The sequence below is a fragment of the Dreissena polymorpha genome, chromosome 13, assembly GCF_020536995.1.
Source record: "Dreissena polymorpha isolate Duluth1 chromosome 13, UMN_Dpol_1.0, whole genome shotgun sequence".
Classification (NCBI taxonomy): Eukaryota; Metazoa; Mollusca; class Bivalvia; order Myida; family Dreissenidae; genus Dreissena; species Dreissena polymorpha.
The window spans coordinates 56,431,540-56,449,596 of record NC_068367.1 but is presented as its reverse complement, the minus strand read 5'-3'; the positions used below and the strand labels follow the sequence as shown (position 1 = coordinate 56,449,596).

General features: G+C 34.8%; 1 protein-coding gene across 10 annotated transcripts in view; it reads right to left on the bottom strand.

Annotated features, from left to right (window-relative positions):
* LOC127856225 (SRC kinase signaling inhibitor 1-like) overlaps positions 1-18,057 on the bottom strand; it is a 250,653-nt gene that overhangs the window by 40,682 nt on the left and 191,914 nt on the right. For 9 of the 10 annotated variants that reach the window (XR_008037915.1, XM_052392316.1, XM_052392317.1 and 6 more), the window contains one exon: positions 10,793-10,900. Coding sequence is in view for 9 of the 10 variants with exons in the window: in XM_052392316.1 (XP_052248276.1) it covers positions 10,793-10,900 (108 nt within the window). In the remaining variant the exon portion in view is untranslated. Of the gene's footprint in view, positions 1-10,792; positions 10,901-15,380; positions 16,087-18,057 lie in introns of those variants that run through there. The other variant, XM_052392314.1, reaches the window with a different exon arrangement.

Sequence of the window (18,057 nt, the reverse complement as noted above, 5' to 3'; positions counted from 1 at the left end):
GTTCTTTGCTCATACCTGTTAAATTTTAAACTCAACTCCAATTACAATGCTTGCATTCATTGTGGATAATGCCCAAAATGCAGAATGTTCAAGACCAAGAGTGATATATGAATGAGATTACACAAAGTCCAAGGACATTGGATGTGACATTTTGTACTCATTCATCGACATTTTAGAATCATGCATCTCAATTTGCTTTCTTCCTTATCCAAGTCCCACTTTTTTCAGCAGTGTTTATTTGTAAACAACCCCATAACATTATGAATTTTACACTTATTTTTACAATTCTTCAAATAATATTCACACATATTTCAATCTTGTATACTCTTACACTTTCACTTTCTTTAGCAAGTCTTAAACTATAAATCTTGCACTTCTTTCTTTTTTTACAATAAATAAACTTATTTTTTTGTTACGGTACCAATCTTATACCCTTATTTATATGAATTTGCATCAAATAAACAATGTATGCAAATACGCGAATGTTTATAAGAAAGACATTAATATGTTTATATCTGTACACAACAACACTTCAACAAAGTAGCGAAGCTCTGTATAATAATTCTACAAAAAAGGATGCAAAATATCATGTTAATTTGATGACAGCATGTCAAAGTAGAAATTCCATTAATGAACAGTTTAGCACATGCAACCTCAATCATGTTAGTAATGTTAATTTTGACCTTACAAGATAATGTCTATTTAAGGTTATTTAATTAATTATTAACAAATTCATGCATGAACTTGGTCCATTTTATTAATTGAGGAAGGTAAATAATTGATCCACTTTATTCCGCATTGCTGACAAAGATCACTTTTGTTACTTTTGACCTAGTATTTTATTAGGGTAATTATGCTAGAGTAGCATTCAATGCCCAATAGAATTTTAGGGAATGCACACTTGCAACAATAGTTATTTGTCTGTTACACCAATAACTGTTGCATATCTGAAGGGATAAATTACATAATAATTTACATATGCTGTTGAAACAAAGTTATGACTTCATTTTTTACAAAAACACTAGAATTGACAATAAAATAAACACTTTTATTGATTGGGTGTCATAAACAGACTGTGCCTTTAATGATGAATTACTCAAAATTTCACATTTATGAAATTGTCCAGAAGATGTTGACCAATCCATAGTATTTTTCATCTGTCCATAAAATCAAATACATTTGGTATAAGAAGCTTAAGTGTTATATGACAAAGTTTTATCCATCTTTTTCTTTATTATCATCTGCAGTTTTCTCCAGGGTTTAGACAAATCTCAGCCAAGGTTTACCTTTTTCCCATTATTCTCTTTTTAAATTATACCTCTGTTATGTGCTGAATTTGTGATCCCCATTTACTGTGCATATTTGATTCAATCGTCATCTTTCTAAAAGCTGCTGTCCACTGCATGCAGCCCAAATACATTGCATAAGGTTTGCCAAATAAAATGCTTCTTTCTGGGATCTTTTGGGATAAAACGGGTGGAGCCTGGCCAAGAATCATGTTTGGCGTGTATTCCAAGCAGAGTTAACCCATTTATGCCTAGTGGACTCTCCCATCCTTCTAAATTGGATAAATTTATTTCCAAAATTAAGGATGTCTAGTATATTTATTTCTAGGCCACGACTTTTTTAACATATCTTATAACCTTAACACAGAGACAAATTATGCAAAGAAACACATCTATATCTTCAAACGAAATGAGTCCTAAAAGCACCTTTTGTAACATCAGGCAATTTTGATCACATGTTTAATGCGTTTCTCTCCCATTAAAACAAAAACTTTGCTTCATTTCCGTAATTCGATGCACACCAGTATGCAATGCGATGCCCTTTGCATAAATCTTATATAAGATAAACTACTCTTACACAAATTATTTGTTTGCTCTTACTCGACTTATATGATCGTCCATGAAAACAATCGAGGTAGATCGATCCCCGCGTCGTCGTGGTAATGCTTGTTAAAGTTGTTGTTGTCATGAAAACTTGTTGATTTTCAACGCAAAACGTCTTATTTGAACCAGAGACCTATACAAACATTGTGACGCGAATTAATTTAATCATATTTTTCAACTTTGCTTTTGCTTTATTTTGATAATTTAATCCAAAGATTAATGTAAGCAAGTGTTTTTTTACTGGAATTGTAAACAAAGATCAGTTCAAGACCCCACGACACCAGTACATAATATAATCTGCAAATGTGGTCCTAAACTGCATCCAAGAACGAGTCACTGTGACCTTGACCTTTGACCTAGTGACCTCAAAATCAATAGGGGTCATCTACCAGTCATGATCAATGTACCTATGAAGTTTCATGATCCTAGGCGTAAGCGTTCTTGAGTTATCATCCGGAAACCATCTGGTGGACAGACAGACATACGGACGGACGGACCAACATGTGCAAAACAATATACCCCCTCTTCTTCGAAGGGGGGCATAAATATGGATATACATACTGGGATAGTAATAGCTTGCTTATAAGTAATAATATGTTTGTATTTCTTATGCATACATTATGTTGACTTCAAAAATATAAATTGGTGCCTTTTGTCTTGTTTTTAATTTAACAGATATTAAATTTTATAAAAGTGTATTCTTATAGAGCTAGCAAGGTCAGTGTGCTTGCCATACATCAAATGCTCTTTACACTTGGTTGCATTGCAATTTAGTCCATTTGGTTATTGATGATATGTTACATTTGATACTCTCCAAGATACATAACAATGAAACAAATGGAGTGGTAATCCTAAAGGCTTAGCTATGATACACTTTCAATAAAACATTCAGATTCTTTTAATTTTATTTTAACTTTCCATTGGGAACATGTACCTGTATGATATCAGTGATTTTTTTTGCGTTATATTTTACAGCCTATGCTTTTTTTTGGGAAAAAAAGCGCGAAATGAACCATGACATTGGGAAAAATTCTACATTATTAATATGTGTCTTGTTCTGAGAAAACTGGTCATAATGCATGTGGGTAAAGTGTCATCCCAGATTAGCCTGTGCAGTCCACACAGGCTAATCAGGGACGACACTTTCCGCTTAAACTAGATTTTTTGATAAAAAGGGACTTCGTTTAAACGGAAAATACCATTTAAGCGGAAAGTGTCGTTCCTGATTAGCCTGTGCGGACTGCACAGGCTAATCTGAGACGACACTTTACGCACATGCATTATGACCAGCTTTCAAAGAACAAGACACATATGATTATAAATAACAGTATACCTATTGTTCATATTAAGCCCATGTTAAGCTGCTTTGTAAAATTTATAGTATAAAGAGCTAAGGAACTAAATTGATGTATAATAAACTCAAACCAATTATTGCGTTTATTGGAAAAGTCTAGGGGAAATTTTGGTTAGATTGTTGGGAAAAAATAATACTTTTTGCCATTGGGAAACTGCCTTTTTTATACTTTTTGAAATTGGAAAACAGCCTGTAAGAGGCTGTAATTTTGGGCAAAAAAATCACTGGATATGACAGTTACTGTGGACAATCATAGCCAAAATCATGATCGTGCAAACCGTTTACCACTTTTTTTAAACAAGCTACAAGAAATATCTATGCAAACCAAATAGCCTGAACAACTAAAGTACTAGGTACTGTCAAATACGAATGAAACAAAGTATGTTGAGACAAAGGATAATCTTTCAAATTAACATGTAAAATACAGATGACAAAACAGCAGAAACATTTCCATGTAGAAACAAATGTGTCTTCACGAAGACATTACCAGGTTTTTGTGTTGTCTCCTAAGTGCAACATGGTCTGTTGAGAAACTCCTTTTTAAGTCTGAATCATCATCATTCACGAGTCCAATGTCAAAGGTTACAGATTTGCTCCGTTCCATATTTCTCCTTATCCTGCAGGAGACACTTGGTGGATTTTAGATTTCCCACTTTTTTTTCAGGAAATCCTTAACAAGAATAGATTTCCCACTTTTTTTCAGGAAATCCTTAACAGGAATTCCAGTGTCATTATTTTCTAGTTATTCAATAAACTCCAAACCATTTGATTGGTTGTTCGACTTTTATTTCAATACAAAAGTTCACTTTTAATTCACATTTTTTCCAAATGTCTGTGTAACCATTTGAATGAATAATTGACTATACTTAACATTACAGTTTTTAAAAAATCCAATCACAAATGTTAACTGTTATCAGGTCATGTAAGAGTCTGCAAAACAAATTATATAGTAACAATAGAAAATAAAACACAAGCCCAACTTTTTCTTGTAAAACGAAAATCAACAATATGAACTATAGCTTTTGTTGCTTTTAAGACCGGCCAAAACAATAAAATCTCAATGGGTTACTATCTCTCATGATAATTTTTCTGCCCAAAAATCGACATTTGCACAGCATTAAACAAGAGACATTTTGTAAAGACTATCAATCTATAATCACACATCAGTTACTAACATTTGAATAAATTATGAACAGCAATACTTTAAATACCAAACATTTTTGCTATCTGAAAACTGATAAAATCTAGTTAAATTTCAATTAAGTTTCCCTCTTAAGTTTATTAAAATATTTACATTTGCAGCTATCCCATTTATATACAATGTCAGTCTTTAACTTGCTTTAAATGTGTATTAAAGCCAATTGTTAAACCTTTTGACCTACAGACCAAATATCTAACATAAGAATGATTTTTGTTCCCACAAGCTTTATACCACTGAGTTCTCAAGCTAACGGTGCAATCTAAAAGATTTATTTTAATAAAAGATTTGGAACAATATGAACATATTTTTTTTTTACAATTATTAAACATCAATAAAGTCCAAACCTGTTCCTCTCTTTTTAACTAATAAAATGTTTCTTGTAAAAAACTTTTTATTATTAAAACAAAATAAACAGTGACCTTATATATTTGATACACAAATATTATTATTTACCATTGCAATAAATATCATTTCAAGAAATATTTAGCTTTTTCATTACATATTTAGCAAAATCTTATCATGGAAGAGTGATAACAGTTCACAGTTGAAGAAATCAAAGATTTCTAACTCCTATAGAATTCCAGTTCAGCAAATTGTTCACAGTTGCAGAAATCAAAATTTTCTAACTCCTATAGAATTCCAGTTCAGCAAATTGAATTATTTTGAAATTAACTACAACAATAATACATATTGATCAATGTATGAGTACTCCAAGTTGAAGTTCCTAATATTTAGTCAGTCCCCATAACTAAGTAAAGAATATAAGAAGCTCCAAGAGGATGCACTCTAATTGATCACAACCCACAATGTGTTAAGATAACTGCAGTTTATATCTGATAAAAAAGCATTGTTAATGTAGGAAAGGCCTTAGCTTCTTATTTGCAACATCACCTGTTTACTGAACAACTCCCAATGTATTCACACTGTAAATTTGTTTGATCAGTTCAGGACAGAATTGACATGACGCCTTATCAGTGATCGCTCCGCCCACTTAATCACGTGGCTCAGCGGGAAGAAAACCTAGACAAGCTAACACCAAAATCGCTTCTTTGCCTATAGACTGCATATAGATTTACGCGATATTCCGGATGATTTTATGGACTTGTTTAACACCATATTACACTTGTAAAGGGGTTGATGCCATTTAGTTATTCTGCAAATGCAAAAAAATATACGATTAAAGAGAACATCAGCTATTTATAACGGGTAAATCGGTACATAAAACAGGCTCTCGAACGCTTGCGCGCTTACCGAAATCGAACCCGTTATTACGTGTAATGGTGGTATTTGCAATAAATTAACACTTCACCGGTATTTACCAGTGTTATTAACAAAATTATTACCGAAACATTCCCCCCTACCCGTGTATTTGACACGAAATAGTGCTTTATAACTGGGAATTCAGTGAAGTTTTACACGCTTTCTGATGCCTGGTGGGTACCTCAATCCCACATGTTATTGCGTATAAAAGTGATATTAATCAAATTAAACATTGCTTATGGGACATTTATCAATCACTATAATTTAAAGCGCAAAAACAACACAGTAAGTTTGGACATTGTCTGACATAAAATTAGCGTTGTACGAAATGGAATACGGTCAGGCTATTATAAATTAATAAGGCTTGACCAATATCAGACGCTCGCACAGGTACCGACTTACCCGAATTTACCGCATTTATTGGTTAACTAATATCAGTAATAATAACTCTTTTACAATAGCATTTATCGATACGTCTTTTTAAAATAATAACAAAATGGTTTTAACTTGTTTCTGACACACAAAGAAACGCGATTTTTAACGGGGATTTCGTAAAGTTACACGAAATTGGGTACCAAAATTCTCAATTATTTTACATGCACACGTGACATTATACATACTTAATAATGCTTAGTTATTGCGTATATGACATTTCAAGTTTGTGAAATAAATTAATGTTCTATAAAGGGGATCTCTGTAATTCTTGAAGCTTCCACTCGCTCTTGTCAAGACCGCATTGCTGTGTTGGAAATGGTATAAATTTAATTCATCTAACTTATCTTTCTGGATACCAAATGCCAGAGTTGCATTAACCCTTTTTACACCGTTTTTGCCATATTTCATTTCCGTTTTTCAATCCGAACAAAATAAACGAAACTCGTTTAAAAAATGAGATCTAGGCATTCGAGCTCCTAGTGTGGATTAAAAGCGTTTATTGGTGACACCACATGAGTGCAAATGTGTAGATACCGTTAATAAGATAATATATCACATATGTCACCTTCAAATAACATGTATGATGTCAATTAAGTGCATTACTATCAGAGTAATAAAACACAGCATGAATTAGGCTTCATGCTGGGTTTTATTTCTCTTAAAGTAATGCAGATAAACCTCGCTTCTGACCTAGTAACTGATAAAACTATTTAAAAAAAGTGAAATATTATGTGATAATCAGATCGATAACATAAACTATTTAAATCTGCTAGTATATTCGATAAAAATATATTATAATTGTCTTTGACAGTGTTGACGTTCAGTTGTTTGTGGGGACGACCGCATGTATTTATACATCTCTTACAGTTCTCAAGATCTCTTTTCGGCTTTGTAAACGATATAAATTAAATGTCACCAACTAATCTTTCAAGATATCGATTGTCCGAGTTACATTATCCCATTGACACCGTTTAACCATTTTTAATCGTTTTTTTAAAGAGGAAAACAAAAGAAACTCGTTGGAATAAAAGTGAACCTAAACATGTAGCTTGTCTAGAAAATGGCGGACAGGTTGTTGCTAACGAGTGCGCCCGATTAATCGATCGCTGATTGGTGGATCAATTCTAGTGGGCGGAGCGATCATAGATAAGGCGTCATGTCAATTTAGCACCATTTTTAGGCTGTTGTTGGAAGCCAACACCGATGGAGAGAGGAAAATCAGAAATCTTTATCTGGGAAAAGTTGTGTTTTACGTCTGGAAAAATACCTCTCTTTCAATGTTTTCCATGCAGTTTTTAACCCTTTGCATGCTGGGAAATTTGTCTTCTGCTAAAATGTCGTCTGCTGAATTTCTAAAATTAGCATTTTCTTCGATTTTTTTAAAAGAATACAATCAGAATAGCAAACAGTTTGGATCCTGATGAGACGCCACGTTCTGTGGCGTCTCATCTGGATCCAAACTGTTTGCAAAGGCCTTCAAAATACGGTTCCCGCACTGAAAGGGTTAATCAATTGATATCAAGAAAACAGTGTGCAGTAAAACTGTGTATTTTTCATTCAAAACTTTAAAATCTTAGAATTTTTTCAGGAATTGATTTAACAGTATATTTTCTGAATTGTAGTCAATAAATAAAAACATAATTATGCATTTCATGGTAAAGAATGTTGTCATTGGCATTAACTTTTAGGTTCTCGTCTGTTTTGCAACACCTAGTTGCTCCCTCATTTTTTCCATCATAGTCAACATACATTTAGATCCAATTAAACTGAATGGAATCGCAACCATTAGGTGAATTAACCCTTCACACCTTAGCTACATATTTTGATGCATTTGTAGTCCTTTAAAAAAAGTACATTCAATTAAATACCTTTCTTACTAAATTCAAGATTTAAAGGCTTCATTTCCAACCCTTAGTTACTGATGAGCAGCAAACAGCATAAAACCTGTACTGACTGCGTCGAGTTACTCGCAGGCTGTTCTGGTTTTATGCCGGTCGCAAAAGCTATTTTCACTTTGCTTTTTATGGGGGAAAGGGATATATGACAAGTTATTTCGGACTTTGACCTTGAGTTTGGAACAGTGGCACGTGGATTCTGCATCTCATGAACAATTGAGTAAAGTTGCATAAAATCACTTTCACAAAAATCAATGCAAATAATTTTGAGTTTGTAGAGTTGTTGCCATTATACAGAGTATTGATCATGCTTATTCTGTCAAATACAGACACAAAAGTTTCACAACAATAACAAAAGTCAATATTTCACATTTCAAGTTTCGAGACAATTTAGCTTTAGAAACCAAACAATTTACTAACGATGCTACCCTTCAGTAAAACAGTGAAGGGCTTCTAAGAGACCTCTGGGAAGAAAAAAATGATTGTGCTATGCATTATTAATCAATGTTCCAAGATTACAGACATTTCCATTTGCCATGTTTATATGTAATACGTGATGTATATGTGTTAATACAAACACATCAAGGCCGAGATTAGCAACACTCTCAGTTAAACAATCCCTCATCTATAACAATGAGGTATAATGTTGCTATAAAATGTACAGAACACTCAACTTGTAACTATATTTCTCATACTGAGATATTGTGTAATAATGTTGAGACCAAGGTCTTTGTCAGACCTGTCAGCATGTCATTGCATGTAACAAAGATTTGAGTACAAAAATCTCTAACATACACTGATTTTTTTATTTTACACAATTTATTTGCCACATGACTTAAGCAACAAATGCCAAGATAAGAGAAACTGTAGATTTCTTTGCCCATTTAATTTTAAAAGATACAAGGCCCATTTCTGAATTTTGCCAGAAAAACTTGCAAGTTTCCTAAGTATCAGATGGTCATTTCAGTAACACACTTCTCAAGAAAATCTCATTATAGATCCTAGCACATAGCAAACAATACATACCAAAGCTCAAATCGCTGAAATCACGGGTCGCTGTGGCGTAGTGGATATGGTGTCCACCTCGCCATCGGGAGAGGGTAAAAACCCCACTGGGAGCGTTCCTTCGATCACCCCCAAAGACACCAAATACTGGTTTTAGTCTCAAGAAACAGACTTGAGAGCCTTTAAATAAGCCTAAGGCTTTCTATGCAATCCAGCTAAAATAAATAGGTTTAAACTAAATCTAAAGTCCATGTCCTTCCAGCCATAATCCAACAGATCTGTATGATACCTCAACACACCACAAATCACCAACATCAATTCAAAGCCTGGTCTACATGATGTCAATACACATATATCAACTCCATAATAAATGTACAATGGATTCCAAAGTTTGTATCCAAATTACAGCAGACAAATGTCTTCCAAAGAGAATTATAAATAATCTCCACTTCAAATTGAATCTGCAAAATAATCTGATCACTGCTACATGTATTGATAAATATGGCAACAGCATTTGACAGAAAGCATGCACATGTCTCTCACCAATTGTTCACCAATTTTGGATCCACATCAAGACATCTCTCAATACATTTGAATCTCAGAATCTCTGGATGCATGTGAAGCCATGTTACTATACATGGGAAACTTAAATACCAGAGAGGATCAATGGGTCATGGCAGACATTTTTGAGACAAGATGTATGCAAATATTCAGCATTTGAGACAGAAAAGTTTACCCAAGGCATTACAGCACAAGGATCAATAGTACAAAGGCAAGAGCAGAGTTATAATTTGTAATTATTTTACATTAAAGTCACTCGAACACACGTTTGTATGGAAAAGGCCAATGACAATCAGTTTTCCCATGCACCGTTACGTTTACCAGGAAAGAAAAACTGGTAGAAAGCAAAAGTTGTTGACAATAAAAAAAAAATTGATCATCAGATTCTGTTTTGCCCCTATAGTAAAATAATCCAAGACATGAGTAGAATAAAGAAAGAAGGGCTTGTCACAAAACCGACAGAAACGTCCATACCGCTTGGTCAGCTTTGTTGAAGGGGAAATAACTTAAGAATGTGTGATTATTAGGCATTTAAACTGAAACTTAATGGTGACAACATATAAGAAATTTAAATTTAATCCATTAAATAAAGTGCCTATGCCAAATTGTAATTTGAGCAGACGAGAAACCACTAAAAGACAAACTTATTGACATGGCGAGTGCAATTTACCGTCTAATGATAATAACATACATTTCCCTTGGGCCTTTGAGCACATGGGAGCTCCAAATCAAAGGTACCCAAGTGTACAAATTACCCAAAAAAGTGGCTGTCAGCTTTGCTTAAAATTCAAAATAAATGTTTGCGTGCTTGTATTTTACCCTGCATGAATCTTGAAATTAATAAAGAATAAAAAATAACAAACAATAAACACATTGACATCTGCAGGTCTTTTCCCCTGGGGACATGCCTCAATATCATGCACTGGAAACAGCTAATATCGGCTTTAGGGCCTTTTTAAGCCCTTTTTCGTCCGTCAAGGCAGAGTCTAGAGTACATGCTAATCAGGGACATAAATTTTGCCGCTTATGAAATGTTCGATTCAAAGAAGTCTCTTCAATACATAAATCCAGTCTAGCCGGAATGTGTTGTCAAAGATCAGCCTGTGCATACTGCACAGGCTGAACAGGGATGAAACTTTAAGCACATGCAAATAACCCTGTTTTCAAAGAGCAAGGCTAATATTATATTTACCCTGAGAGGAAATCCATCCTCGCTGGCTGTGGTGCTGATTTTCTCTGCATACTGGGGATAGCGTGAGGCCAGCATGTCCATAAACGCCTCCTTACTTCTCTCCGTCTCCTGCAAATATATAATGGTCAGTCCAATTATTAATTTCTTTGTCATATGCCATTCAAAAAGCTTTGCACAATGGGCAGCAGTCTCTAAGTTAGTATCCCTTAGGAAGGTTTCTTTCTGTCTCCTGCAAGAATACAATCAATAGTCCCATAATCATTAATTTGCGCCTTGATCTGAGAGAATGGGGCTTAATGTATATTCCATAAGTGTCGTCCCTGATTAGCCAGTGCAGACTACACAGGCTAATCAGGGACGACACTTGCTGCTTTTATGGTATTTTTTGTTCATAGAAAGTCTCTTCTTAGAGAAAAAATCCAATCAGCCCTTTACCCTTTTTAAACGCATTTTGACGCATTTGAATTCTAATTAAATTTAAGTTCTTTCATAATATATTTAAGTTTGAAAGGCTTCATTTCCAACCCTAAGATAATGATGAGTAGCAAAGAGCATAAAACCTGAACAGACTGCGAGTTACTCGCAGGCTGTTCTGGTTTTATGCTGTTTGCACATAGCCATTTTCACTTTGCTTCTGATGGGGAAAGGGTTACTGCGGAAAGTGTTTCCCCTGATAAGCCTGTGCTGACTGCAAAGCCTTCTCTGGGACTACACTTTACACATAAATATTAAGCCCAGTTTTGCCAGAACTAGCATTAAGACCAGTTTTACCAGAACTAGCATTAAGCCCAGTTTTGTCAGAACTAGCATTAAGCCCAGTTTTCCCAGAACTAGCATAAAGCTCAGTTTTTTCCAGAAATAGCATTAAGCCCAGTTTTCCCGAAACTAGCATTAAGCCTGGTTTTCCCACAACAAGGCTCATATTCTTAATTTCTTTGTCATCCAAAAAGCGTTGTTATAATGGCAGCAGTCTCGATGTAAGTATCCCCAGGGAGGTTTCTTCTTCTTACAGCAAATCAATTCAGATTGTTGCGTTCATAGACATTGGACAAAAACTTTTGTGAAACAAGTTATTGACATAAACACCTTTTCTTCATTGTTTCTAAATAGTGCTGACAAATTTGTCTCGTAACTATTAAAATATAGAGCCATCAACTCTCGAAGGATCTTTTTCTATTTCTTTCCGTAGAATCTTTATTTTAACCACGTGCATTCTGGTATCCTCTAGATCTATTACAATACTATCATCATGATAGATATAAAGCCTGTGGAAGCAGTCTGGCAAAAATGAAACAAATAGCATTTGGGAAACCAGGGCTATTGCTGGGTATATGTTTTCTTTTGCCAACCATTTCTGCCACATTACAAATTCTACCGTTCACCAAAAAATACAATGCAAACAAAAGTAAAGTTATTTCATTTATATTTATTTATAATCAGCACCATCATTTGGAACATTTAGTGTTCTTTTTCACCATTTTGGGAATGGGAGCGGGTCCCTTTGGATTGGGAAAATTTGCGGCGTTTTGACTAAAATTGGGAAATTAGATTGTTCTTATTTTGCTTAAAAAAACTTCAAAATTGAGAATACAACTGTTTTAAATATGATATTTACTAAGGTTGAAATATGGATGGGAAATAAACAAAATATTGAGATCTAAAAAAAATAATTATATATTTTTTTTGTTCTACACCTTCCATTGAAAATTTTTAGCTCCCATTTGGGAAAAATATGTACTTGTTTCCATTGGGAATGGGGCCATAGTGATTATTTCGAGGCAGGACTTCAAATAAAACTGAGTCAAGATCCGTATAATGTCTATTTCACATGCTAAAGCTATTGAGTATATTTTGTGCGGATACGTAGCTCATTCTTGTCTTTAAACAAGGGCTGTTTGTAAAACATGCATGCCCCCCATATGGGCTGTCAGTTGTAGTGGCAGCCATTGTGTGAATACGCTTTTTGTCACTGTGACCTTGCCTTTGACCTAGTGACCTGAAAATCAATAGGGGTCATCTGCCAGTCATGATCAATGTACCTATTATTCTTGAGTTATCATCAGGAAACCATTTTACTGTTTTCAGTCACTGTGACCTTGACCTTTGACCTAGTGACCTGAAAATTGATGGGGTCATCTGCCAGTCATGATCAATGTACCTATGAAGTTTCATGATCCTAGGTGTAAGCATTCTTGAGTTATCATCTGGAAACCATTTTACTATTTCAAGTCACTGTGACCTTGACCTTTGACCTAGTGACCTGAAAATCAATAGGGGTCATCTGCCAGTCATTATCAATGTTCCTATGAAGTTTCATGATCCTAGGCGTAAGCATTCTTGATTTATCATCCGGAAACCATTTTACTGGTTCTAGTCACTGTGACCTTGATCTTTGACCTAGTGACCTGAAAATCAATAAGGGTCATCTGCCAGTCATGATCAATGTACCTATGAAGTTTCATGATCCTATGCGTAAGATTTCTTGAGTTATCATCCAGAAACCATTTTACTGTGTCAAGTCACCCTGACTTTGACCTTTGACCTAGTGACCTGAAAATCTATAGGGTTCATATGCGAGTTATGATCAATGTACCTATGAAGTTTCATGATCCTAGGCGTAAGCGCTCTTGAGTTATCATCCGTACACCTTTTACTGGTTAGAGTCACCGTGACCTTGACCTTTGACCTCTTGACCTGAAAATCAATAGGGGTCATCGGCGAGTCATGACCAATGTACCTATGAAGTTTCATGATCCTAGGCGTAAGTGTTCTTGAGTTATCATCCGGAAACCATTTTACTGGTTCGAGTCATCGTGACCTTGACCTTTGACCTAGTGACCTGAAAATCAATAGGAGTCATCTGCGAGTCATGATCAATGTACCTATGAAGTTTCATGATCCTAGGCGTAAGCCTTCTTGAGTTATCATCCGGAAACCATTTTTCTGTGTCGAGTCACTGTGACCTTGACCTTTGACCTGAAAATCAATAGGGGTCATCTGCAAGTCATGATCAATGTACCTATGAAGTTTCATGATCCTAGGTGTAAGCGCTCTTGAGTTATCATCCAGAAACCATTTTACTGGTTCCAGTCACTGTGACCTTGACCTTTGACCCAGTGATCTGAAAACCAACAGAGGTCATCTGCGAGTCATGATCAATGTACCTATGAAGTTTCATGATCCTTGGCGTAATCGTTTTGAGTTATCATCCGGAAACCATTCGGTGGACGGACCGACGGACCGACCGACATGTGCAAAACAATATACCCCCTTCTCTTCGAAGAGGGGCATAAAAATACTGCGTTTTGGTTGGACAATAAATTTATTTCTGCCGAGTAGACTCCACCCAGTGGAGGAGCTATGGGTTGACTGGCTACAGCTTTGGTGTGCTGTCCAGAGTACATATGTCTGACATGTGTGCATACAGGTACTTGTTAGCGGTCTGGTTACTTACGAAAAATAAGCGAAAATCAGTTTTCACCATTTATATCGGAAGATTTATCACCACTTTTCTAAAAAATTTGTATTTGAAGAAAATGGTGATAGGAAGCAGGAGCCCTGGATACAGTGAGTGACATTGAGAATAAGCCATCCCAATCCCTGAGAACTTGATGACAGACCGGCCAGCACATTGCCCATCTAAGGGGGCACCATAATCTATGCTAGAGCAGCCAACTACAAGCAGCTAAAAGTGTTTCATGCCCATCATTATTTGCAATATCCCTTGGCTGAACATCCCATGACCCAAACATTTCCAAAGCTTGTAAAATATTTTATGTAATAATGCTAGCAAAAATCATCAACAAGCAATATGAGTTTGAAAATGTAATGCTTAGAGGCTGATGGACAGAATTGAACAAATCATACGCTATGTAATGAAATTACCAAGATAAGCACTCTTAGTCTCTGGATTTCCAACTAAAACATAAAAACACAATAGATGTCAATTAAATTTAGTTTGTAAATTAACTTAAAGTATTTATACTTATTCAAACGTAAGGCAAATGTTTGAACATAAACATTATGGATTATAATACAAATAGAAACTAAGGTATGTGCTAATATAACAAAGATTTATGAAACAAGACCTCAAAAGCAATGACATCTCATCATAGGGTAAAGAAATGAAGAAAGCTTAATATCCTGTTCAGGGTTTTGTAGCGAATAAAAATCACACTTCACCAGATTTCTGAAAGACTGCCTTATATTGGGAATGACTATATAGATGCATACTATCTTACAAGGGATTTGAACAACTGAATGAGTCTCAGAATGAGGATTTCTGAATACACAGTGCAGATAAAAACGTCCCATTCAGGCACACCAATTATGGTTTCGGCAGTTGAGACAACTTTTTTTTCTAGGCCAGTCTTTAAAAGAAGGAAACTGACATGAACAAAGCTCAAGAGAATAATGAAACATTACCGGTTATTGTAATAAATCTTACTTAAAGCCAACTATTAACGATTATAACCAACAACTGAATACTAGTTGGTCATAAAAATTTCCCCAAACAAACACACAACAATGGCATTATCATGATATGACTTTGGACCATGCAATTTTCTACTGCGGAATGATTTCATACCTCAACCATAATTAATTCATCCATTTTGGGTGTTCGCACAAACTGGGGCTTTTTCAAAATGCTCCGTATGGGCTTGCCTTGTTCGTATTGGTATTCCAATATAGGGAGCTTTTCCAGATAAGACTGCCTCTTCAGTAAATCTCTTTCATACTGTCTTTTGAAATATTCACACTCGTATTTAGCTTTTTCCGAATGTCTTTGGCCATTGGCTGGTTTTTCATTTTTCTGACCTTGATATCTACTAAGAGATGGCTTACTCCGTTTCCGTGCAGTTGCTACAGGGACCTTCCTACAAACAAACCCAGGCGTCTGTGTACACTTTGACCTCTGCTGACTACAATGACCTTGACCTTGAGAAAGTTTACGCTGAGATCTATCCACTCTTTGAGCAGAGCTTGCTCTATCCCTTCTCTTGGGTCTACTTGTCCTCAACCTTTTCCCATTATTCGATTCAAGTTCCACGTTTTTCAGGCCAGTTTGATCGAAGAAGAAGCGTTCCTGTTCAGAGTTACTGCCCCTGTCGCCCCCTGTGTGCCTGCTGTGAGGTTGTCTTCCCATGCAGCCCAGTAAAGCATCCCTCATCTTACAGAGCACACATCCTCGATACATAAAGCTCTCCCCTTGTTTGGCAGGGGAGCAAATTCAATTCATATTCTTATTTACATGTACGCTTGTTTTTTCTTGTTTTCATTTTCGATTCACACAGTTTCCATCTCTGTTATGGAGATTGTAAGTGAAAAGTTATTCCATTTCTTTCAGTAGTTCTGATTTTTTTTTCCCAATACATATCAGTTATTTGTTTTGTATCTAGAACATAAAATAAAAATAAACTTTTTGACAAACACTGCATGTGTTTACATGCTTTTATGGGCTACACTTGTATAAGAAAATATTTGCATTGAGTAACTGTGAGACTTCATGTTTTCTTTTTTTTAATTGTCTTTTTTTCAATTAAGATTCTTTCTTAAATTCACAATAGCAAATATTTTTTATCTCTAACAATAAATTAACTATCCACAACATTCTTCTAAAAACATATTTAAACAAGAGAACACATTACAACCATATTCACAAAATACAATCTCTTTTTGACAAACATAAAAACTTGTTTTCAAGTGCTTTTTTTTACTCAGCATGACTTCCACTTTGCTATAAAATGTTTGACAACCCTTTTATAAATTGAGTATGAATGCAAAGCACAGACAATGCAAAAGCTGAATTGAAATAAGAAATAGCCAAATGTAAGAATGTTTATAGTTGTAAGCTTTTCTTGAACCCCAGATGACATTGTGAAATAACTGAAATACAACTGATCAACAGAGGAAAAAGGCATAAAAGGTACATTCTTTTACATCAGTAACTTATTAAAGCAGTAAATAATTCTGAATGTTATTTCTTCATGGAAATAATTAAGTCTTAGAAAACACTTGGAATGATGACTCATTAAGCCCCAGCCCATCTCTTTCTTGTATCAACTGTTGCTTTCAACACCTGGCTGTCATGCATATCTTTGAGATATAAAAGTTGTAAACTTCAAAACAAGCCCAGGATCATTATACTCCATGCATGAAATCCTTTTGGAATTACAAAATACCTATGACAACTCCTTTGTTCTTAATCAACATTTTAGCAAAATGGATAATGCTGGCATACCCCTGAATTATTAGTTTATTTACTTATTAATTTAATTAATATTTCATTTCCACAAAGAAAAGTCTGACCTAATGATTGTGGACACTCAATGCTAAGTATTTGTTTTATTTTGCAGTTAAAAGCAATAAAAGAAAATACTAAATATTAAAAATCTTATTCTCAATAAATTTAATTTCATTGATTGTATTATTTGCATGTCAAATACTACAGGACATACACATATACTTGTAGGTAATGTCTACTAACATAATATTATGCTGTTTCACCTTGCATGATGTTAACACTGTAATTATACTCACCAAATGGAAGCAAGACGTACACAATGTGCAATTTAAGGGATGTTCTAACTGGAATATCAATTTTCCACATGCAAATACACTACAGAAATTGATGGATGATTTCAGTTTAAATTATGATTACATAAATCTAAGAGAAGATATATGTTAAGTCTCTGACTGTCTCATATGAAATGCTTTTTCACCACATCCATCTAACTAACTCTTACTCTTTACTATTATATAGACTATGCTGTCCAAAAAAACTTTCACATGTATTCAGTTAAATTATCTTGATTGTTAATGAAACAGCAGTTCCGTAATTACTCTATGTTTTCTGACACTTAAAAATAATAATTTTTTTCGTGTCCGAAAACTTAGATACGAAAAATATTCAGAAAATACAGGTGTCCGAAAACTTAGAGTCGAAAATTGAAGTGTCCGAAAATAGCGTCAATTGTATCAACGACTACCGGTAAAAGCAGGCGCTTGTAAAATACCATTCCGTATAGTATAAATTACAGTAATATATGATTGCACTGCATTTAAAATAATTTTAAATGCTTTATTTGACAGAAAGTTACTACAAGGTTGTACTTTGACCAACGAGTTCAAAGATGAGCATGTGATGTACCGATAATCGCTAGTATGAACCTGTTATTAACGCAATACAAAAAGCAAACTATGAATTCTTTGTTTGTCCATTTCCGATAGTTGTTGTCTAACACCTTCCATAACACTTGCAATAG